General features: G+C 34.6%; 1 protein-coding gene across 8 annotated transcripts in view; it reads left to right on the top strand.

Annotated features, from left to right (window-relative positions):
- Positions 1-23,861, top strand: part of SLC16A7 (solute carrier family 16 member 7) — a 180,851-nt gene extending 156,990 nt beyond the window's left edge. For all 8 annotated transcript variants that reach the window (XM_041755826.1, XM_041755825.1, XM_041755827.1 and 5 more), the window contains 3 exons: positions 12,546-12,689; positions 15,732-16,550; positions 20,207-23,861. In XM_041755826.1, coding sequence (XP_041611760.1) covers positions 12,546-12,689; positions 15,732-16,550; positions 20,207-20,478 — 1,235 coding nt within the window. In that variant the 3' untranslated portion in view covers positions 20,479-23,861. The remainder of the gene's footprint in view (positions 1-12,545; positions 12,690-15,731; positions 16,551-20,206) is intronic.
- The last annotated feature ends 275 nt before the right edge of the window (positions 23,862-24,136 follow it).

Raw genomic sequence — 24,136 nt, 5'->3', positions numbered from 1 at the left:
AAAATATAAGCTCTGGTAATGTAGGTGAATTGGGGAGGGATTGGTTTTTTGTTTGTTTGTTTTTTTTGGTAGTCATAAGTTCTCTAAGTTCTCTATTACTTGAAGTCAGTTTAAAAATGTTGACCTGGGTAGGACTTGCCAGTCTTCACTGGCAGACAATTATAACACTTCTTAAAATTTTTATTAATATTAATCATTACCATTCTCCTAATACAGTCATTAATCCCTAGAGCCAACTAACATATTCCATGTTGTATACTAGAATTTCATTACAGATATGGTAAAATGTCTTCAAAAAGATTGGTGTGCTATTTTCTGTATTTCTTTGGCCTAAATGTACAGAAAGAAAAAGTTTAGTTTTAATTGATAAGCATGTTGATAGGCATGTTGGGTTCTATTGAACATAGAATAGAACATATGTGGGCCTTAAAAAAAACTTTCAATAATCTAATTTGTTCCTAGAAATCTTCATAATTTATTACTCATTAATCAATGGAAAACACATTTTTGCTCGTTTCTGAGAAGTGGGTTTATGTTTCCGACTCTACTTTTCTCTAACATCATCCTTATTCTTTGTGTTTTATTTTAACACAATAATTTAGTTACCTCATCGGCATCTGTCAGTGCTGAGATATACGCCTTACTTTTCTGTATTCTTTCTCTATAAAAATCTGATTTGAATCTCATACCTATCAAGTGTTTCAAGTGTCACACCTGTTCCCTTCCTCTCTCAGTTTGTCTTCATGACTCCAGTTTTAATTACCTGAGATGCAGTATCACTCTTCCCTTGAGTTTCCCATGCCCTTCCAAAACTCCACACATGTCTTCAGTTTTAGTAATCTTAGGCTTATAGGCTTATTTTGTATTTATCTCATTTCCTACTCTTCTGCACCACGTGATTAACCTGTTTGTGTCTATAGGTAAAATAGTTATGAAGGGGTTAAAATATAAATCAACCACAAAGACATACCTAGACAATGTCATATATTTTATCTAAATCCCCATGAAGTTCATTCAAAACATCAGTAAACCCTTGTCAACTTAATTTATGAGAGCATGTAGTACCATAAATTCATGAGTGCCACTTACTTTGGGAAACTTTGGGAAATAGCTATTAAACAAAATAGCCAGATCTTAAAGTAAAATTACAGCTTTTCAGTTAGACATGTAATTGAACCAAACTTTTTTTTGTTGTAATTATTCTTGGTATATCCAACTCTATCCTTCAATATATCACACTATTTAAGGAATTTTACTGCAAGTTTATCTGCTAGCATACTTTCAGCTTATGCACTCAATAGGTTTAAGCCATTAGTAAACACATTCCCCTATTCAACAAGAATTTAAAATCTAGAGTGATGATCTAATGGTATCATTAGGGTTCCAAACTCATTTCACTGCGATGCTCTTGGAACTTTTAGCTTCTGTGTGCTTCAGCTTTTTCTTCAGGCCAGCTCTCTTCACGTTCACAAAATGATTGCTATACTTCAAGGCAGAAATCACTTAATGATTTCTTTGTATCTCTCTTTTGGAAAAGGAGAGCTTTTGCCAGAAATTGCTAGATTTCCACTCGTGTCTCAGTGGCCAGAACTGTGTCATAGGTCCAGCCCTACATCATTCAGTGGATAAAGGAATTAGACTATCACAACTGGTTCTCTATGTAAATCAGGATTTACTTCCACCTCCATAATTCCCTTAGCTAGTAGCTGTGCAGTGGAAAGCAGACTCTTGAAAGGAATCCATGTTTTCTCAAAAGAGAAAGCAGGAGGAAACAGATGCAAAGTTGACAATCAAGAGTGTTAGGCAAGGGAGGACTCATTTAAAGATTAGTTGTTATTTCTCTGCTGATGACTACTCCCTGGAATAAGTAGAGAATACTAATTGTTATCACTCTGTAGTTTTATACCCCAACTTATGTAAAAAGTGCACAAAGGATAGTGAGAGAACATTCTCTTGGTACTGTGTCCCTTAGGTTCGAAATACATATGTCCACACAAATACATCTATAGCTACACTATGTACCATCATATATGGTAATAGGTAGTGATAGGGATGTTGGGGTATGTGGACCTCATACCTTTAGTGAGGAATTTTGTTTGCTTAAAATTAGTCTTATAAACCAAGGCACTTTTAAAGAAAAGAGTTAAAATGAATGGAGATCATGTACATGTCTCTAAAATGATCTTTAATTTGGCATGTGTGTTGTATTTTTTGTTTTATATATGGTTTAGAGAAGGAGAAAAAAGAACCCAGTCGATTAAATACCCTCTTTAAAACCTTGTCCGCTATGATAAATACTGATATTATGCCAATGAAGTGATGGTGGCATCATATGACAATTCTAAATCAACTTAGAAAATAATTTAATCTAATTTCATAAAAATAATTACCGTCTACTATATAAAATAATTTGTCTTAAGCCTAAGTGAATTATAAATGAGTCACAATATGCCCTTACCCTCCAAGAGCTGAAATATGCAAATACAAATATGCAAATAAATATATCACAAAGTAGAATATTAATACTAACTTAGAGGAACAAAGTAGTATAATAGCTAGAAGGTTAGGGGATTTTATTAGACAGATGGGTTCATGGAATGCATTATGAGGATGTTATTTAAAACTAATTTTGAAGAATAAATAGAAGGAAAATATAAAATTTCATAGGACTTCATGCAATATTCTATGTAGAGTAAGAGTTATGAACAGAAATGTATTTTAGCGTGCTTTAAAAATAGTCGTATTGCTTATTAGTTGCCTAAGACATGTATGAATATTCAATTTATGAATTGAATTTTCCTGCCTGGTTAATGAAAATATATATATTTTAAGATGCATTATGAATTAAATATCCACATTTCAAAAATCCCATTGAGGTTAAATTATTATAACATTTAATTGAGTATAACAAATTAGAAAAATATCAGAATCACTTTAAATGTTCTGCAGTTAGATCACACTGAGATAATTTTGTGAAAGTAAGTAATCTTTAAAGCTTAAGAGGAAAAGAAGGTATTTAGCAGATGTTAACTACTTTTTAGTGTGAGATAATATTAACAGTATGAAATTTTTAATAGGAATTAAATTTTTTCTATTATTATATTAGGATGTTTTAGACTGTAAGCAGACAAAAATGTAGTGTCCATCGGTAAACTAGGCAGTACTTAAGTTTTATCATGTCATACCACCAGAAGTCTATAGGTAGTGCCTCTGGTTTGGTTGATTTACTGGCTCTTTGATCTAATCAATGGCTTAAACATTCACCGTATCTTTAAGCACCCTTCATAGTAGAAAAGATGACTATGGCACCTAAGACATCACATTGTTATGAAAACATACAGAAGCTTTATTGCTGTATAAGACTAAGGACATCCTTGCCCTGAAGCCCTCAGAAAACTTTACCCTGTATAAATTGCCCCAAAACGTTCATGTTCAAGCCCATATTTGGTAATGAGAATGGTCTTAACATGATTGGCTTATGGTATTTATGATTCACTCCCCAAGAGTTAGGCCTAGGTTGTCACAGAAGAAATTAAGTATAAAACAAAATCAGGATTCATTTAGGAAGAAGGAAGAGGGCATGGCTCTTGGGTAGGCACCCAACAGTTTCTGCAATATAGTCATTTTTTCCTGCCTTCTTAAAAAGTATTCCAGAGAGCAGGGAATATAAAGTATAAATATTCCATAATGTAAATTAAGTATAAATTTTTATTTTGAAGAAATGAACGTCATACATGCGAAAGAGATGTAATCACTTCTCTCAGGAAAAAATGGCACTTCCCAGGAGTGCAAGGTATGCTCTAGCCCAGGCAGTCCTAGCAGAGTGCCTGAGCAATCCTTAAAAGCTGTTGCTTTGTACCTCAGTTTCCTTACATAGGAAAGGGCAATGAAGAAATACTGCTAACTTTTAGAGAGATTATAAGCATTAAATGTGAAGAGTTTAGAAATGTGCTGAGTCCTCAGGAAATGTTTGGGGTTTTTGTTTTTGTTTGTTTGTTTCATGTAGCCATTGTTCCTGGTAGAAATGTCTTTCCTTGTTGGGAATAATGTAACCTACAGACATCAATGCAGTGTTTGTCATTTCTGTCCATGGGCACCGAATACTCACTTTTAAACCCTTTGATTTGTAGTAGTAAAAAATTTTGATAAGATGTCAATTTGTCTACTCTCCCATCCCATCCCCATACAAATAGTATGACCATCCCTTTCAACAGCTATAAATGCCAGTTTGGAGCAATCTATCGTCAAATGAATATAGAAATGCAGAAGTTTATGTAGACAGAGGAAAAGATGAGGGAACATAAAAGTAACCATCTTCTTTTTTTTATAATAAATTTATTTTTTATTGGTGTTCAATTTGCCAACATACAGAATAACACCCAGTGCTCATCCCGTCAAGTGTCCCCCTCAGTGCCCGTCACCCACTCACCCCCACCCCCGCCCTCCTCCCCTTCCACCACCCCTAGTTTGTTTCCCAGAGTTAGGAGTCTTTATGTTCTGTCTCCCTTCCTGATATTTCCCACACACTTCTTCTCCCTTCCCTTATATTCCCTTTCACTATTATTTATATTCCCCAAATGAATGAGAACATACACTGTTTGTCCTTCTCCGATTGACTTATTTCACTCAGCATAATCCCCTCCAGTTCCATCCACATTGAAGCAAATGGTGGGTATTTGTCGTTTCTAATGGCTGAGGAATATTCCATTGTATACATAGACCACAGCTTCTTTATCCATCATCTTTCGATGGACACCGAGGCTCCTTCCACAGTTTGGCTATTGTGGACATTGCTGCTAGAAACATCGGGATGCAGGTGTCCCGGCGTTTCACTGCATCTGTATCTTTGGGGTAAATCCCCAGCAGTGCAATTGCTCGGTCGAAGGGCAGGTCTGTTTTTAACTTTTTAACTCTTTGAGGAACCTCCACACAGTTTTCCAGAGTGGCTGCACCAGGTCACATTCCCACCAACAGTGTAAGAGGGTTCCCTTTTCTCCGCATCCTCTCCAACATTTGTGGCTTCCTGCCTTGTTAATTTTCCCCATTCTCACTGGTGTGAGGTGGGATCTCATTGTGGTTTTGATTTGTATTTCCCTGATGGCAAGTGATGCAGAGCATTTTCTCATGTGCGTGTTGGCCATGTCTATGTCTTCCTCTGTGAGATTTCTCTTCATGTCTTTTGCCCATTTCATGATTGGATTGTTTGTTTCTTTGGTGTTGAGTTTAAGAAGTTCTTTATAGATCTTGGAAACTAGCCCTTTACCTGATACGTCATTTGCAAATATCTGCTCCCATTCTGTAGGTTGTCTTTTAGTTTTGTTGACTGTATCCTTTGCTGTGCAAAAGCTTCTTATCTTGATGAAGTCCCAATAGTTCATTTTTGCTTTTGTTTCTTTTGCCTTCGTGGATGTATCTTGCAAGAAGTTACTGTGGCTGAGTTCAAAAAGGGTGTTGCCTGTGTTCTCCTCTAGGATTTGGATGGAATCTTGTCTCACATTTAGATCTCTCATCCATTTTGAGTTTATCTTTGTGTATGGTGAAAGAGAGTGGTCCAGTTTCATTCTTCTGCATGTGGATGTCCAATTTTCCCAGCACGATTTATTGAAGAGACTGTCTTTCTTCCAATGGATAGTCTTTCCTCCTTTATCAAATATTAATTGACCATAAAGTTCAGGGTCCACTTCTGGGTTCACTCCAAGATTGCTAGAACTCATACAGCAATTTGGTAGCGTGGCAGGATACAAAATCAATGCCCAGAAATCAGTGGCATTTCTATACACTAACAATGAGACTGAAGAAAGAGAAATTAAGGAGTCAATCCCATTTTTTATTTTTTTATTTATTTATGATAGTCACAGAGAGAGAGAGAGAGAGAGGCAGAGAAACAGGCAGAGAGAGAAGCAGGCTCCATGCACCAGGAGCCCGACGTGGGATTCGATCCCGGGTCTCCAGGACCGCACCCTGGGCCAAAGGCAGGCACCAAACCGCTGTGCCACCCAGGGATCCCCAGGAGTTAATCCCATTTACAATTGCACCCAAAAGCATAAGATACCTAGGAATACACCTAACCAAAGAGATAAAGGATCTATACCCTAAAAACTATAGAACACTTCTGAAAGAAATTGAGGAAGACACAAAGAGATGGAAAAATATTCCATACACATGGATTGGCAGAATTAATATTGTGAAAATGTCAGTGTTACCCAGGGCAATGTACACGTTTAATGCAATCCCTATCAAAATACCATGGACTTTCTTCAGGGAGTTGGAACAAATTATTTTAAGATTTGTGTGGAATCAGAAAAGACCCCGAATAGCCAGGGGAATTTTAAAAAAGAAAACCATAGCTGGGGGCATCACAATGCCAGGTTTCAGGTTGTACTACAAAGCTGTGATCATCAAGACAGTGTGGTACTGGCACAAAAACAGACACATAGATCAATGGAACAGAATAGAGGACCCATCTTCTCATTAAAGTAAAACCTAAGAACTTTTCTTATAACCATGCCAATGACGGACAGGTTTTAAGATACATGAAGAAAGAAAAATAGTTATTATTGAACATGTGGAAAATGAGCTATTGATGTTTAGGTGTATTTTAAAATAGCATTTAGTACCTCATTAAAGTTTGGTAAGTTTATGTATTGGAATGATGAAAAGTCTCTCTGAGGAGTTAATATATCCGCAGAGACCTGAGTATGAGAAAAATAAGCCATTTATGTATAAAGGGGAGAACTGAAAAGTCAGAGGGAACAGCAAATGCAAAGATGAGTTTATGGACCATGTCATCCTCTAATCCCCTCTGTCCCTAGTATGCTCAAGTATACCTAGCATATTAATCAACCCTTTCCTTGATTTTTACTACTCTAACCATTAATTCACGACCTTTATATTCTTAAAATTTGAAATACTAGTTGAATGCTGAGTGAATATACTGTGAGTGTCTACCATAAAGATTAATCTTTGTAAATGCTGGGTGCACTCTAAATCAAACTGGCTGTTATCATTGAGCAATATGCTAACTGAGGATGATTTACCTGAATAACATGTTTGTCTCCATCCTTTGTAAAGGCAAATGTAATCGCTGCTTCCTAATTATTAGGGATTTTCCCCTCATGTTTTTCACTGACCTTAAATGAAAAGAGATCACATGGAGAGAGAAACTAGATGAATTTTCAACCCCAACTTCAGTGTAGGGATAAACCTCAGGCAAACAAGTAGTTAATGAAGAGGATCCCATCCTCTGTCCAAATTAAAATAGCAACAGTTTTCTAATTCAAAAAACCTCTTTGAAAAAATCTTTCAAATTTAGGAAGCCCCTGTCAGTGAGAAAAATACTACAGTAGTAAAAACAGATAAATTTCTGTATTTGCAAACAACTTTTTCCCAGTCCTGCACTAGTGCTTTTTATCATTTGATTTGACAGGATATCATATATACAAATTTGAAATAAAGCAAATGAAAAATAAATTATAGCAGTTTATCATTTCTTCTGTTAGTGTTTACACTATGCATAAAATTTTTATATAGCTCAAATTGATAGTCAATTCCAATTCATGGTTTTAGATTGATCAAATATATTTTATGAAATGTTCATTACATAACATATTCTTTGAATTTTCTCACAGTATTTGTCATGTGCTCATGCCATATACAAAAGAAATAAAAACAAGCATTACGAGTTCATGTTTACAGAACACGGTAACAATATACAAAAGAATAGACCAGTTCACAAAGACGTAGGTCTAGGTCATATATTTTTAAGATACTTCACAAAAAAAAAAATCATTTGCTTATAACTATATGCAAAACTCTAAATTAGAAGAGATATACTACAGTAATTGTATTCAGAATCCCCAAGACCACTTTCAGGTTTCCTGATTCACTGGAAAGATTCATAGGATTTAACAATGTCCTTTTTCATGCTGATTTATTACAATGAAAGGATGCAAAACAGTCAAGCCTAGGAAATGCACATGGATCAAAGTACAGGAGAAACCAGATGCAAACTTGCCAAGTGTCCTCTCCCAACAATCACTAGGATTGGTGATGGGCTTAATTCAGCAACTAGTTGTGAAAACATAGGTGAAGTGTTGCCTACTGGGAAGCTCAGTAGAGACTATTTGCTTAAGGTTTCTGTTGGGTTGCTGGTCATACAGGCATTCTCTGTCTTGCATGTCCTAAAATTCCATGCTCTGGGAAGCAAGGCAGGTGTTCAGCATAAACCTCCTTGTGAAACAGTTTGGGCACAGTGAGCCACTCTTACCAGTTAGGGAATGGTGGAAACACACTTCTGAAATCACAAGTTCTCAGGTGCCAGCCGAGACCCAGCCTTACAAGCAATCCTTTCTAAGAATGGCAGCCCCATACCTGATATCTTAATTCTTTTCTACACAGTAGTGAAAAGTACAAGTTTTATAATTGATGACCCTGGGTTCATATCCACATTTTCCCACTTATATTGATGTGACCTTGAACGAGTCATCAACACTTTCCATGTCTCAGTTTTATCAACTGTTACATTGCTGTAATAATCAGATTGCCATGAAAATCATATGCCATAATGCATGCACAGTTCTTAGCACACTGCCTGCAAAGAGTAATAACTCAATAAGCTAATGAATAATAGAATAATAATAGGATAGATGGCAACTACTTTCACAGAGCTTAGAATAGGATATATGAACAACACTCAAACAAATGAATTAGAGGGTAAGTAAGTGTTGTGGAGTGTGTGTGTGTGTGTGCAACTATAAGTGCAACAGGAGTTCTAAGAATGGGAAAAAGCTCTCTGTAATTTATAAGAATGCACATAAGCTTCCTTACCAGAGTAAGTGTTATGGAGCCACAGCCATAAAAGACAGAAGTAGCTTTCAGAAAACAAGTATCTGAAATACCAGTGACAACATCGTGATCCTTACGCTGCTCTCTAACGAAGTCCTCCTTTACAACTTCACAGCTAGCATGAAAATGGCTATTATACTTGACACTAAAAATTCTGAGACTGGAAAGCTGGAGCAGAAGAAATTAGTGGGTACATGAGTGTGGTTTAGATATAGTCTGAAACTTGTGTGAATGTTTTTGGAAATAAGACAATATTATTCTTGTACATCATTTGTTTTTAACCACTCCACAAACATAACAAAGCATTCAGAAAAACAATACCTTTGCCCTACTGAGATAGGCTCAGATGTAACTCTCAGCAGGTAGAGGATTTTCTTTTTTGACATAACTAATGATTAAACATCATGGTTACTTGAAAAACATATGTTGAGTAAAAAACCTTCATCCTGATTAAATTAATAGATAAATAAATAAATGACCTCATAATTAGGCCTAAGGTTCATCAACAAGGCACAACTGTGAAGGTTCATCAACAAGGCACAACCGTGAAGCTAGCTCATGTTTAAGAAAAATCACATGTGATGAGAAATTATTTTCTTGAAACTTCATCTTTCTTGTTAATACAATAAACCACGCTGCTTATAGATTGGAGAGAGAGAGTATTGGATAGTGTTGTGTTTTACATCTACTGTTAGATGCCTCCTCAAGCATTTAAAGATTCTTTACAAAATAAGTATATTTTGTTCTGTATCATAATTTTAATTAGATCGACAACTATTACAAAGTAGAAATATTTTATGACATTTTATAAGCATTTAATATTAAGGGTAAGGAGCTTTGATTTCTAAAAAATCAACTTAAAAATATATCTTCTTTTGCTAGAAAAAGATATATGGATTATGTAAACACATCCCTTATAGATTATCTTGTAAATTATCACCTAACTAAAGTATATTTTATTTAGAGTAAAATCAGTTGTTAAAATTACAACTCTTGGGATCCCTGGGTGGCGCAGCGGTTTGGCGCCTGCCTTTGGCCCAGGACGCGATCCTGGAGACCCGGGATCAAATCCCACGTCGGGCTCCCGGTGTATGGAGCCTGCTTCTCCCTCTGCCTGTGTCTCTGCCTCTCTCTCTCTCTGTGTGTGTGTGTGTGACTATCATAAATAAATAAAAATCTTTTAAAAAAAATTACAACTCTTAATGCATCTTGATTGATACCACAGTAGAAATTACCAGTCTCTTCAAAAAGAAAAATATCAACGCCTCTAAATGTTTTCTTTACTGGCTACTCTTAATCAGAGTTGTGAAAAAAGGCCTTGATGTGATTTTCCTAAACTATAGATATACTTATTTGCCACACATTGCAAGTTAAGTTGTGATTCATAGCCTATGTTCAAATTTAAATTTACACCATTTAGGCAAACACATTTATAAAATTTAGTAATTAGTAAATTTTAAGTTATCCAGGCATCTCACAGAAAATGATATACTTATAATATCAATGATACTAAGAAAATTATTAGTCCAAGTAATTGCTAAATGCCTTTGGATTCATTATGATAGTCTAGTATTTATCAAAGCATCCATCACAGTTCTTAAAATAACTTGATAATTTCTCCCTCTGGACTATAATGGGTTGTTGATTATAGTTATGCTTTTATTATTTTATTCTTGGCATGTGCTGACTGGTTTTATGCTAGAAGCTTAAGAAATTTCATTGAACTGATTTGAGTTAAAATTAATTGAAGTAAAGTGAACTGGTTAAGTAATTTTAAGAAAAGGAATCAACACTTAAGTTCAATAATTAATCAAAGCTAATCAATTCATTTCTCAGAAAGGCCATTTGAATTTAGCTATGTGCTTTTTAGTGAAAATGCTCATTTCCAAAATCATATTAGTTTTTACCATAGTAGGAACTGAAATCTATTCTTTTCACATAATCTTGTACAATTTTCATTGATTTTTTTCCCCCTCCAACCCTGTTGTTTTTATAGAGCTTTTATATGGCCGTTTTTAGTTTTGTTTTTTTGAGGGGGTGGGGGTAAAATGCAAAATGTGGTATTCTATTTTTGAGTTCTTTTAGTAAAATTCTGTCTTTTTACCAATATGTTTTCAAAAGATATTGTGGAATAATATTAGGCCATGAAGGTTTTCTTTTTCAAACTTTAAGGAATAAAAATAATAACTATAGTTGTGTGAAAGAATAAAGCTCTATTGACAAATGAAGCTTAATATATTTTAAAATCTATCCATGTAGAAATTCTCAAATGCAGTACAATAGCACTTAGCATATTTTTAAGTTAAAGTATTAACTAAAACTCATTTAATTTTTTGCTAGGCTAAATATTGGACTGGGAATTCTGACCTAATGTAATATTTTTTCCTCAAATCAACGGTCCTTGTTTTAGATGAAATATAATTTCAAATTAAGAAGTGTCAAGTCAAACCATTTCCACATTGAAGGTCTCATAAAGTAATAAGGACTTTCACTGAATCTAAGATGATCTCAGTTCTTATGTTGTACCATTATTTTATGATGCACCACTAAAAAAAATGCTATGATTAAAATAAAACAACACACACTATTAATATTTAGAATTTTTATTTTATAACTACCAAAAGGGCTTTCTTAGACATAGTTAAACATAGATGATTTTAATTATTTTAACCCCTCCTGCATATTTTATATGTATACACACACATACATTGGGAAATGTACATTAAATCAATTGAGTAAAGCACTCCTAAAACCTCTTCCCATTCTGTATCTGGCTGTCACAAATTACTTTTCAAGTCAGAGTTCTCAGTGTTCATGTTTCACACGTAAGACTTTCTTTGCCCATGAGCATATCTTATTAGAGAGATCCATCTTTTTCTCTGGTAATTTTAATCTCAGCTGCTCTACTCATTCAGTAAGTTTTGATGCTGGTACTTTCTTGACATTATCAGAATGTGTCAACATAAGATTTTTCAGACAATAATCAAGATTCATATTCATGTTCCTTCTTCAAATGGTCCTTAAACGGTTTGATTAAAGTATGAAGAATTGCCATTGTCCAGCCAACCACAGAAATAACAACCAAATTCAAGCATGCGTAGGCAGTGATAGCTACATTGCTACCTGTGACCTCCATCTGATGAACAGGGATTGTTAAGAGACCTCAAGTGTGATACATCTTTATTTAGAACATAATAATATATGAAAATAATCGGTACCTTAGAATCAAAAAAATATGATATTAAAGAAAAATCCTACTGTGGTATAATGGAAAAATAATTTGAGCTCTAATTAGGAGGATATATGTGTGTGCACATATATTGTTCTAGAAAATAAAATTATAACACAGACAAGTCTTTTTATGATTTCTAGATTATTGTTACATAAATTTGCCTGTATTTATTAAATACTTGGATAGTATAGCTATGTCCTGCTGAAAAACTTTTCCATCAAAAGCTAAATGATTATGGCCATAAACTGTATGTTAAACACTTCTAGTTTATTATTTTATGCGCTGTCATATATATGGTTAAGGATAACCAGTCAAAGTGATTAGAAGTCTTGAAAAGTTTTCATTATATTCTATGTGAACTAGTATTTTTCTTTTATCATTAAATATGCTTTCAAAATTAACAACTGTTAAAAATAAATAAATAAATGACCCAGCAACTGAACATTTCTTAATTCCCTCCCTACCGTAGGTCCCATAAGCAGTGTTCTGGTGAATAAGTATGGTAGCCGACCAGTGGTGATAGTAGGAGGTTTATTATGCTGTTTGGGAATGGTCACAGCCTCTTTTAGTACCAGCGTAATAGAGCTTTACCTCACCATGGGACTCATTTGTGGTAAGTCAAGTTTTGTTTTCCGCTTATTTTCTTCTTAACATTTCTATTGTTTGCAAAGCTCTGTAAGAAGCATAAACAACAGAACATTTGTATTGCATTTACTTTTTACATCAGATGCTATCTTATTTTCATCCAATACACTGAAATACTACCTTGGAATGGCCAATCAAGCTTCTTTCAAGAAATAGAAAAAACAAGTTATCAGACACATTAGGTGCTAGGATATAAATGTCAAAAAGAAAACAGTTTTGATTTAATTTTGCCATTTCATCCTCTTTTCATCAGCCAGTTAAGATAGTATTATGGACACAGAATTTCTTGCAAATAGCTTAATTTTTTTAAAGCTAGTTTTCATTACTAATTACTATTTAGAGTATCTGACTTATCAGTCATTATAGGTTAATTTTTTTAAAGCTAGTTTTCATTACTTATTACTATTTAAAGTATCTGACTTATCAGTCATTATAGTTTAAAAAACGATGCCAAAATATATTTTCTGCATGTATTGATTTGGTTCTAACAATAGAATTTTTATCTGTGTTCTGGTTAGTGGTAGAGCTCTGTATTGCCGTCCCTTCTTTTCCTTACAAAAGATTCTAGTTGTTTAAAGGCCCTGTAAGGCATATATGCCACTAAGCACACATTTTAAAATGTCTACTGTCATTTTATTAGAGTTGTTCCTCGTGCATAATGTCTTTTGTCTCAAACTGACCTAAATAGGTACATTTGGAAAACACCATTTTTATTAGTCTCAACAGTAAACTACATTAAACAAATCTACACTCAAAGTTTTAAGAAAAATTAGATTTTAATATATAAAGGAACTGAATATTTTACTTATGCTTGCAGAAAAATGGTAAATATATACTATTTTTAAAGTAATTTTAGATCCATCTAACCTTGCACTTTTGTATCATTTGATGAAAAAGAAAATATATATTTATTAAGAATATAGTAATTTTGGTGTTAAAATCTTTCTCTTTGCAGCCTTTCCACAACTATCTTCCTTTCTGTTGTGGTAAAACACCTTTCGACATTATAAATGAGACTCTTATATCTAAGAATTGTCATAGTGCCGAGGATGTCCTTTCTTTTGTGCAGAAATACTATATATTACATTTGACTGTAGAAGTCAGGCTGGGCCCACAAGTAGATGTATTATGGAAAAGATGATTTTGTTATTATTTTGTTACAAATTTCATAATATGCTATTCTAATTTCAATTCCATTTATTATGAGTCTCGAAGGCTTTGGTGCTTCTAGAGTCAACCATTAAATATACCATGAGAGATTTATCGTAAGGCATTATCAGCCAATACTTTTTGGTAGACCGTCTAGTTTTTAAAACTAATTTAGCACATATTAGGATCATGAGTAAATTAGTCTCCTTATGTTCCAGCTTCTTCGTCTTTAAAATGGGGGAAATGATAAGCTCTTAAAAATGAATTCATAGTTCTTTACAGAGTACCCAGAATTTTGTTACTTTTAAATAAATATTAGCATATAATTATCATCATATGTCATCATGTAACATCTTACAGTTCTAGAACTTAACTTTGGCAAAAGCTGTGGTTGAAGGTATTGGAACTCAAGAAGTCTAAGTGTTATTCCAATAATGTATATAGTAGTTCAGGCAGATTCAGATCTTTGGATTTCAAATCTCATGTTCATTTTACAAGGCCAGAATAGGAAATAGATGGCCACCGTCTCCTAAGGAGAAGTTGGATTAACAACGTGAAGGCAAAATTTTAGGGAACAGGATAGGGCCGGGGGTTGGGGGCAGGTGGCATTAGGTAAAGAAATTTGAACTTCTAAACAAAATTCCCGAGTTTTAATTTGGATTTTTCCATTTACAAGCCATTGACCATAAGCTGCTGGTTTTCTAATTTATAAATTACACTTACTCTGCATGTCTCACGGGTCGGGGCTGTGGTACAGTCAGAGAGCATACTGCCCTGTTACTCTCTAAGCATGTTCTTGGTTCCTTTGGGTCAGCTTTTCTACTCACAGAAAATATTTGTGTCAAAGGTTTGCAATAAGTATCTGTACTGAGAACAGAGTTGTCCCAGAGTCTAAACACTTAACCACTTTGCAATACTGTCTCAATTTACATTAACTGGTAAATTCAGAATTCTTACTTCTATAGCCTTTAAACAAATATAGCATAATGCACAGGCTAAGGGGGAAAGAGAGGTACCTTATCTAGATCAATTTTATGTGCTTTTAAACAAATTTAATCTTAACTATTGCTAAATAATACCTTGGCAAACTATAAGAAGTAATTCATCTCCCAAAGCTGATACTCAGCACTGCCAATGGATTTCCTAGACAGTAGGAACATTTGACTCATATAAGGAATGAGGTTTAATCCCTGAAATAAAACGTTTAAAGCAAAAATTTTATTTTTCAGCCAACACACACACATGCATCTAATTGCATGAAATGTGGAATGTGAAAGATATACAGCATAACATTAATGTTGTTATTCATTACTCTTGTTTATTTTTTGCACCGTTCTAAAAGAAGTATTTCTGGAGACCCAAGATTTCCTTAAACAACAACCTTTATAATCTGTTCACTCTGTTGCACTCTTAAAAAAAAAAGTGTTCGCATTTTAAATGCACTCTTGCCCACAAGAAAGAAATCTATTCTATATATATGTATATAGTTATAACACATATAAACATATATGTTTATGCAAATAGAGGATTAACTTATCTGTGGTATTAAGTGATTGTAATTATGAACTAATAATTGCATCCTAATTTCAACCTATTCTATGATTTTGGAAACATCAGAAGTTCTTGGTTTTATTCTTGTGCTTTCACATGAAAGGTATATGAAGCTGTCATATTTGCCAAGCGTCCAGTTGTGGACGTTTATGCACAATTCCATGGTATTTATAATTATCTAAAATTACTACTTGCTTTTGCACTTTCAGTCCTGCCTTCCCCACTTGAATGTACATTTTAAGGAGTAATTTTCTTTTGTGAGTGACATATTGTGTTTGTGTTTTTCTTCCTTTTGTTCTGTTCTTTTTAGGTTTAGGTCTAGCCTTCAACCTGCAACCTGCCCTGACAATCATTGGCAAATATTTCTATAAGAAACGACCCATGGCTAATGGCCTCGCCATGGCAGGAAGTCCTGTTTTCTTAAGCACACTGGCTCCCTTCAATCAGTACCTTTTTAATACTTTTGGCTGGAAAGGAAGCTTCTTGATTTTGGGAGGTATATTGTTGAATGCCTGTGTGGCTGGGTCCCTCATGAGACCCGTTGAACCCAAACAAGTTACCAGGAAGTCTAAAAATAAAATTGGCATAAGAGTGGATGATTCAGATGTGACGAAAAGCCTTAGGAAGAAACCAACATGGGAAAGAATTAATAAGTATTTAGATTTCTCCCTTTTTAAGCATAGGGGATTTCTGATATACTTATCTGGAAATGTCATTATGTTTCTGGGGTTTTTTGCCCCCATTATATTCTTGGCTCCCTATGCTAAAGACAAAGGAATCGATGAATATTCTGCAGCTTTCTTGCTGTCCATTATGGCTTTTGTTGATATGTTTGCTAGACCGGCTGGAGGAGTCATTGCAAATTCCAAACTTATCCGACCCCGAATCCAGTACTTCTTCAGTTTTGCAATCATGTTCAATGGAGTGTGTCATCTCCTGTGCCCATTGGCAGAGGACTACACAAGCCTGGTGTTATATGCTATATTTTTTGGTCTTGGATTTGGAAGTGTTAGCAGTGTCCTCTTTGAGTCTCTCATGGACCTGGTTGGACCCCAAAGGTTTTCCAGTGCTGTGGGACTCGTCACCGTGGTGGAGTGTTGCCCGGTTCTTCTTGGTCCTCCTCTCGCTGGTAAGAATACTTCTCCTCCAGAAAAGCAAGAATCATAAGATGAATATATCTACTAGCCAGAGCATTCTTTGTAGTGTATGATGCGGCTTCTCATAATACATACTAATAGCCTGAAGGACTGTGAGTGTGTTAATTTTAGGTTTTCTTATGTATGTATTTTTAAATTTCATAAATAGTAGATTTTAGACCTAAATTTGCTTCAGAGCTAGGAGCTATGGACTTAAGGATTTAAGTTAGACTGATAATAAGTAACACAACTTTCAGGTTTTTACCCATATCCGTTGTGTTGTGCTTATAAAAATGTGTCATGATAAAAGTCCACTTTTGATTTTTTTATCATTGATGAAAATTTTATTTTCTGCTTATATTAAAATAGAGTCAATAATTTTAAATACTGCGACAAAAGGTCAAGATTTGTTTTTTACTAGAGTACATTAGTTATATTAATACGTTACATGCCTAAGGGTAGCATACTTTTATAATATTGCTGACAGAAATATATGTATACATTTATACGTATGTATACTATGTATACATATATACCCATATATGTACATATATACTCATATATATTTTTATATGTATATGAAATACAATAAGGAAAATGAATTAATTTTGAACAGATACATTACACATTTATAAAGTATAGTGATTTTAAGATCTGAAATATTTTCAGCAATGTCTATGAAACTATCTGTGCTAAATTACACAGTAAGGAGACTAAGACACTTGTATAAGTGCCTTTTTGAAGGTAAGACTTTGTTCAGTCTTAGACTTTAATGTTAAAAATATTAAAAACATTATGCGGGCTAGCCTTTCACAGTACATGGTTTTGGTTAATACTAAATGTAAGTATTCACTTAGGCTCTTGGCCTGACCCCTAGTGGTCACAGTAACTGCCAAGTTAAATGTAAATTTTTCCAGTGGTTAAACTGTTCCCTACATATCAAGGTGTCATTTTTTTTAAATTGCATTATAGTTAACAGTGTTGCATTAATTTCAGGTGTACAGTATAGTAATTCAGTAGTCCCAAATACCAACAAATCATTTTGAATTGGGAAAATTTGCATTTAATTTTCGATCTTAGAGTATCATTGACTTCTTGCCATGCTTTTCTCACTTGGTCAGGAATGAGTGGTATAGTTGTTGAATTTTTCTATCTACCAGGGCTGGCCTCTTGTATCCAGAACAGAAGTTTTGGGTGGTATATCTGTTCATATTTAATATACTAAGGCATCAAAACAATTTTTTAAAAAGAATGAAAGCCAGTCAGTCTGTTATCAGCCAATTGATTTTGTTACATAAGACAGGCACAGTTGAGCTATCTTTTCCTACAGAATTAATTTTATCAAATGGGTTTTAGAAGCCTATTCATTAGCAGCAAAGGTTTTAGTATCAGCAGAGAAAATTGTATCTCACCAGCCATGGTGGGATTAAAAAAAATTAAGTCAGGTTAACAGATAGTGGGTGGACTCTAAGGATGTAAATGAAGGAATCTGATTTGACTATTCCTACCTGCACTGAGAACCTATATTAATAACATTTATATCCATTTCAGTGATCTTGAGTGCTTCTTGTCTTAGTATTACCAAACCATTGCACCAGTAATGACAATGGCAAGAATTGATTTGGGGCTCCTTGTTGAAGTTCTCAGCCCATAGCTGTAATAAATCCATTTTTTTTCATCCTATTTCTGCGACCCTTGATCCTCCTTGACTTTTGGACTGGCTTCCTCTCTGTTGCCTTTGATCACTGTTAGAATGGTGCCTGTCACACGTTAGGCATTCATCAAATACTTCTGAATGAATGAGTATCATTGTAGTTACTATTCACACAGTTGCTGCTGCTGCCACCACTCTTGTTAGTAGAGCAGTAGGAGATAGAGTATGATTTTTATTTTTTTTTTTTTCAGCTCAGACTTTCTGTGCTGTACTCACAAGAGCTGAAGCTTTAGTTCTTGAAATCATATCTGGTTTCTTGATGATGCTAAAATATTCCCCACATATTTAGAAAGTATGTTGATATGGCAGCCCAAAGTGATATTAACTCTGATAGGGCCGTAGAACTAATGTTTATGTATTTAGAAGTATAAGAATCATTGTATGAATAGAAATATTTGACTAGCACTAGAATGGAAATTTAAATTATACATTTTTGTTATGTTTATCTATATGGCACACTTAAATAAGCCGACTCCACCATTTAACTAATTAAACAGAGGACTTTGCTCAAATAGGCAATTTCATAAGTAGCTAAATTTAATACTGAGCCACTAACTAGATTCTATCCAGAATGAATGAGATTCTGATTAAAGAATCCGGCCTATATCAGAATCACCTAGAATATACATATAATAAATAATATAGATTTGTATATACTATCATTGTTAAGATTTAGGTACCTGCATAACCAAGAGGCAAAATTAAGTAAAACTGAATTATTTTTACAAGTCAATAAACCAGGGTGCCTGAATGGCTCAGTTGGTTGAGTGCCCGACTCTTGGTTTCAGCTCAGGTCACGATCTCAGGGTTATGAGATAGAGCACCACGTCAGGTGTAGCTACATTGGGCACAGAGCCTGCCTAAGAGTCTCTGTCTCCCTCTCCCTCTGTGCGTCCTCCTATCACCCCTACTCTCACTCTAAAAAAAAAAAAAAAGTCACTAAACGTTCAGGTTATATGATATTAGGCTAGTTTTTAAATGTTCCCAATAATCAAATGTAATAAATATTTTCTTCCTGATTAGTCTGGCTTTAATAATTTAGAGTCAGATAAACTAAATTGCTTTTAGCCCAAAAAGTTATGGTCTGACTCTTAACTAAAAGGTGTGGTGAAGCTCTTTTGCAGAGTAGTTAAGAACCTGAGATTCAGGGACCTTGGTTAGACTCCTCATTCTGCCACTCACTGGCTATGTGGCCACATTCAGATTACGTCATCGGGCTCTTGTAAGGATTAAATTAGATATTACCTCATTTAAAAGTGTTTAGCCTAGGGGCCCCTGGGTGGCTCCGTCAGCTAAGCCTCTGTGTCTTTGGCTCAGGTCATGATCCCAGGGGCCCAGGATGAAGCCCTGCGTTGGGCTTCCTGCTCAGTGGGGATCCTGCTTCTCCCTCTCTCTCCCCTCGCACTCCCTGTTCATGTTCATCCACTGTCTCTCTCTCTCAAATAAATAAATTAAAAATCTTAAAAAAAAATGTTTCTATGCCTAGTGCTGGACATAGAAAAAGCATGTCAAGAACCTTAAAAAAGCCTTTGGGTCTTTCTTAAATAAAAAATATTTTTTCATTTTTATTGAAAAGCTTGGAAAGGATGAAGCAGTCTCAATGGTAAATATTAATAGATAAATATATCTAGATAAACATAGATACAAAAAACATGTCTCACACATACATGTATTTAAGAATATATACCTACTTTGTCTTGGTTGTACATTTTTATTGAGGGGAATAGTCTTTAGTAAATTTAATATGCTGGTAATATAATGCTGTGTGTGTCCATAATTGCCTTTTCTATGCATATATAGAATTCATAATCTGTAATGTTTTTTGTTAAAATCTCATTCAATATTACCTTAAATAAGAAATAAGTACATACTTTGTAGAATAATTTATTGGAACATGTTATCATTTTCTGGTTGTTTTATTATGTTCTCTCTTAGGTAAATTGGTGGATGAAACTGGACAGTATAAATACATGTATATAGCCTGCGGAACTATTGTGTTCTTATCAAGTGTGTGGCTGCTCATTGGCAACGCTATAAACTACAGATTGCTTGCAAAGGAAAAGAAGCAGGAAGAAGGAAGGATGAAATCATTGAATATACCTGAATCCAAAGAGTCTGAACCCCTGAACAAATCTAAACCTCATGACATTGACATCAAAAGTACAGAAACAGGGAATAATCCCTCAGAAAGAGAAACTAATATTTAACAAGAATCACATCTCTGATTTCAGTGTTTATGACTTTCTTAGGAGTATTTTTTTTTCAAAATTTCGGGAAAGTTTTTACTTGAAATGAGGAGTCATAATTAAGGATGGAGATCAGACTTTCCTCAATGGCAAATTTTTATAAGTTTGTTTTCTAAACCTTGTTTGGATGGTTAAATTCTGAGATTATGCCTATAAAAAATACATGCAATGGGTTTATTTCCATTCATGACTCGGGCTGTCATGGTTAAAATAATTTTAATGTCTTCCAGTGACTTCCAGTCTTGGTTATAGAGATCTGAATCCCAAACCCCTGGTTCAAGTAGTTAGAAGGAGTCTGTTTAATCCAATAAGAATACCCTGCACAAATTTTACTTGTAGTGTTAAATGAAATTGAAAGAAAATGAATTTTCTTCTAGTTGCACACACACACACATCCACACTCACTTATATTACACATGTGCACAAAGTATCCAGCAAACAAAAGACAAATAAGTTCAAAAAGAATATTATCACTTTTTTAACTTAAAAAATAAATACATGGAGAATGAAGACGTGTTATATCAGCATAATACTTTATAATATAAATTTTGAAGATAAGAACATGGGTGAAAATGAGGATGATCTTAATTTGAAAATGCAACTAACTGAGTAAAAAAAAGCATTTGCATATATAAAATAAATTTAAAAAAAAAAACCTCTCCATTTTAAACCATTATTTCTTCATACTGTTAGATTTGATTAATCCACACGCATGACTTCTTTGAGGACGAACATTAGTACCTGGTGCTAGAGAATAGAACCCTCCAATAATTCTTACTTAATATGTAAATCAAATTAAAAGCCTAAGTGACTCCTCACAATGAGCTGCCTTCATTGATTTTAAAAGGATTTTAGTTACTAATCCAGAAAGTAAGAACCAGGGATTTCTTTTAATCAGAACTCAATCCAGACTCAACTGTCATACTGAGACTTCAAAATGGAATCTACCAGAATCCTGGTTGACAGGCTGACAAATAGGCCAAATTCTAATTTTTCCCAACATGTAGCAGCAATCAGAGTGTTACTGTTATGAATGATCCATCTGAGTAAAGCTGATTAAGAGTGAGAGGTGCTTATACTGAGCCCTCTAAATTCTCTCATTTCTCTTCCCTCCCTAAAATGCAAAAGCAAAACACAGAAATCCAAGCAGGCCTTTTGCTCAGCCACTGAAATTCCTCATGTTGCAGGAATGGCAACACTTCAAAATCCCACCCCCTCCTGATGAGACTTCCTGCTACCTGGAAACGTAACCAGGAGACCGTTAGAAAAGGTTTCTAGAACTGGAAGCTGCATGTAACTTGGAACATACACTCGTGAGGGGTAGGCATAGTTCACCACACTATAGCAAGAAGCCTGCAACATTGCCTGCAACATGGCCACTTTCTTTTAGCAGTTTCTCATTTTCATAATGATGCTAAAACATCTGAGAACCTGAATCACCCTTGGATATAGAGGCATAAGATTTACTGTGTTCTCAGGACTATAAATACCATTTAGAGTAATACAGTACTTTTATACAAGAAAGGATTTGTGCCTTATGGCTAAAGTTATAAGTATTTACATCAGTAAATATGAGTTTAAATTAAGAGTATGATCAATGAAAAACCTTTAATGCTTGATTATTGAAGTGATGTTACTCTTAAGATGTCAAAAGGAATCTGCTGTTTATTTTTTTTTTTTTTTATTGCAGTGGAGGCAGGTGCTATCTTATTTTCTATGAGATTGTACCTGGACTCCAAGCTTTTGAGATAGTTGACATTAAGGATCTGATTTGTAAAATCTATGCACTAGTTAAGCACGTGGCTTCTATATAGGAAGCTACATAAAATCCCATATTTCATTTAGCATTCACTTCTTTCGCAGATGAAGACGAATTTGTGTTTTTTTTTTAAATATTAAATAAAACCACTTGTGCCAATACCATAGGTAAATAAATCAGGCTAAATGTGGCAGTGTATGGCTGTTTTTAATTTAGTTTTGCCCAATCTTGAGTTTTGAATGAGCTACTCTCATATTATTAGTGATTTTGTATTCAACTCTGACTCATCATAAGAAACACAACATCATAAATTGTGTAGTAGCTCTCCAATCTTAAACATTTCCAAAATATGTATTCAGTTCTCTGAGGACACATATTTAAATTAATATACATATCAGATCCCAAGGGGAAATAAACAGCAAAGTAATGATAGTGGGGTATTGGGCCCAAGGCTTCAGTCCTTTTTGTCACCTGCTGGTAGAGACAACCTGGCAGGTGCATTCCAGTAACTTCCTCCACGGAAGGAGATTTATTTACTCATTGATGAGGTTTTTGTGAGGTCAAAACCAGTTCATATACGTTTTGTTGGTCTTTGGTCATCTTCATTAACTTTTCGTTTCTAACACTGTATATTAAATTGTTAAAAAAGAAAGGGAAGTAAAATTGCACATTTCAAAGCACATCATACGTATACAGCCATGCCTAGCAGCAGCACCACACAGAGTGTCAAATTTGCGCACATATTAATTCCCATAGGAAATTTTGGAAACGAGAACATTCATATAGTCTAGAGGAAGTAGTATAGTTGGCCTCTGTGTCTGCAGTGATCGGTGTAGAACTAATTTCTACCCCTAGGGAATGACAGGTTTTAGATGTTCAAGAGGTCATGAAGCAAAATCATAGTACACCATTAAAATTTCTTTTATTCCCATTTCCCCACTGGGGAATTGCAAAGAAGGGAGGTTATCAACCTGGGTACTAAAAGAATTCATGATCCCTGGAGACTTTAAGTATTTTTCTACTTATGGTAACTAGTAGTCCATGTTTTTCACAACTTAACCTTAAATATGCCTTCACTCATTTATGAATAGAATATTGGGTATAGACTTGTCCTGACCTGTCCCTACCCTCTTTCCTGATCCTTTTTTTGATTCCAATCAACACGTGTATAAGAGGCACTGGGTCAGGCTCTAGTGTGCTTCACATGGGAAGACATTGGAAGACATGTTTTCTCAATGTAAATTCACATGAGTTTCACTTCTTTAGTATCAGGTTCCAACTATCTTATCTCATGCCCCACCCATGGACACTAGAAAATAAGTAAAATAAGTTTGAGATGTTTGAATGTGCACTATAAAAAATTTTTTTTTTAACTCCTTTTTCTTCTGGCTGTACAAGACAATTGAGGATAACTGAAAAAAAAAAAACCCGCAAGATGTATGTAAATGTAAGTTTTTATGTTGATAATGTAAAATGTAGAGATATCTTTAATCAGTATTGAAAATTATTTTCCATCCCAAAGTACCTTTTTAAAAACCCTCTTGTATGTGTAGTATTGCACTTTTAATAAAATTAAAAAGCATGATCATTAGGCTCCATTTAACGGGGGAGAAAGGGTATGAAGTGAGAGGGGACTAATATTTATATTGTGCATTTCGGCCACCTTTTAATATTCAAATTGTAAGTAGAGGCTGTTGGCCTGATATAACAGATGAAAGGAAACAAAACAAAAATCAGACATGCAAAGTTCAGCTAATTACCCAAGGTTGTAAAGTAGTATGTGACAGAACCAGAACTAAAATTCAGATTTATCTAAAAGCAGGAAGAGCCCCTGGGGTGTTCACTAGCATGCTGCTTTCA

Source organism: Vulpes lagopus, chromosome 5, assembly GCF_018345385.1.
Source record: "Vulpes lagopus strain Blue_001 chromosome 5, ASM1834538v1, whole genome shotgun sequence".
Lineage (NCBI taxonomy): Eukaryota > Metazoa > Chordata > Mammalia > Carnivora > Canidae > Vulpes > Vulpes lagopus.
The sequence above is the reverse complement of the archived record's forward strand: the minus strand, read 5'-3'. Positions and strand labels throughout refer to the sequence as shown.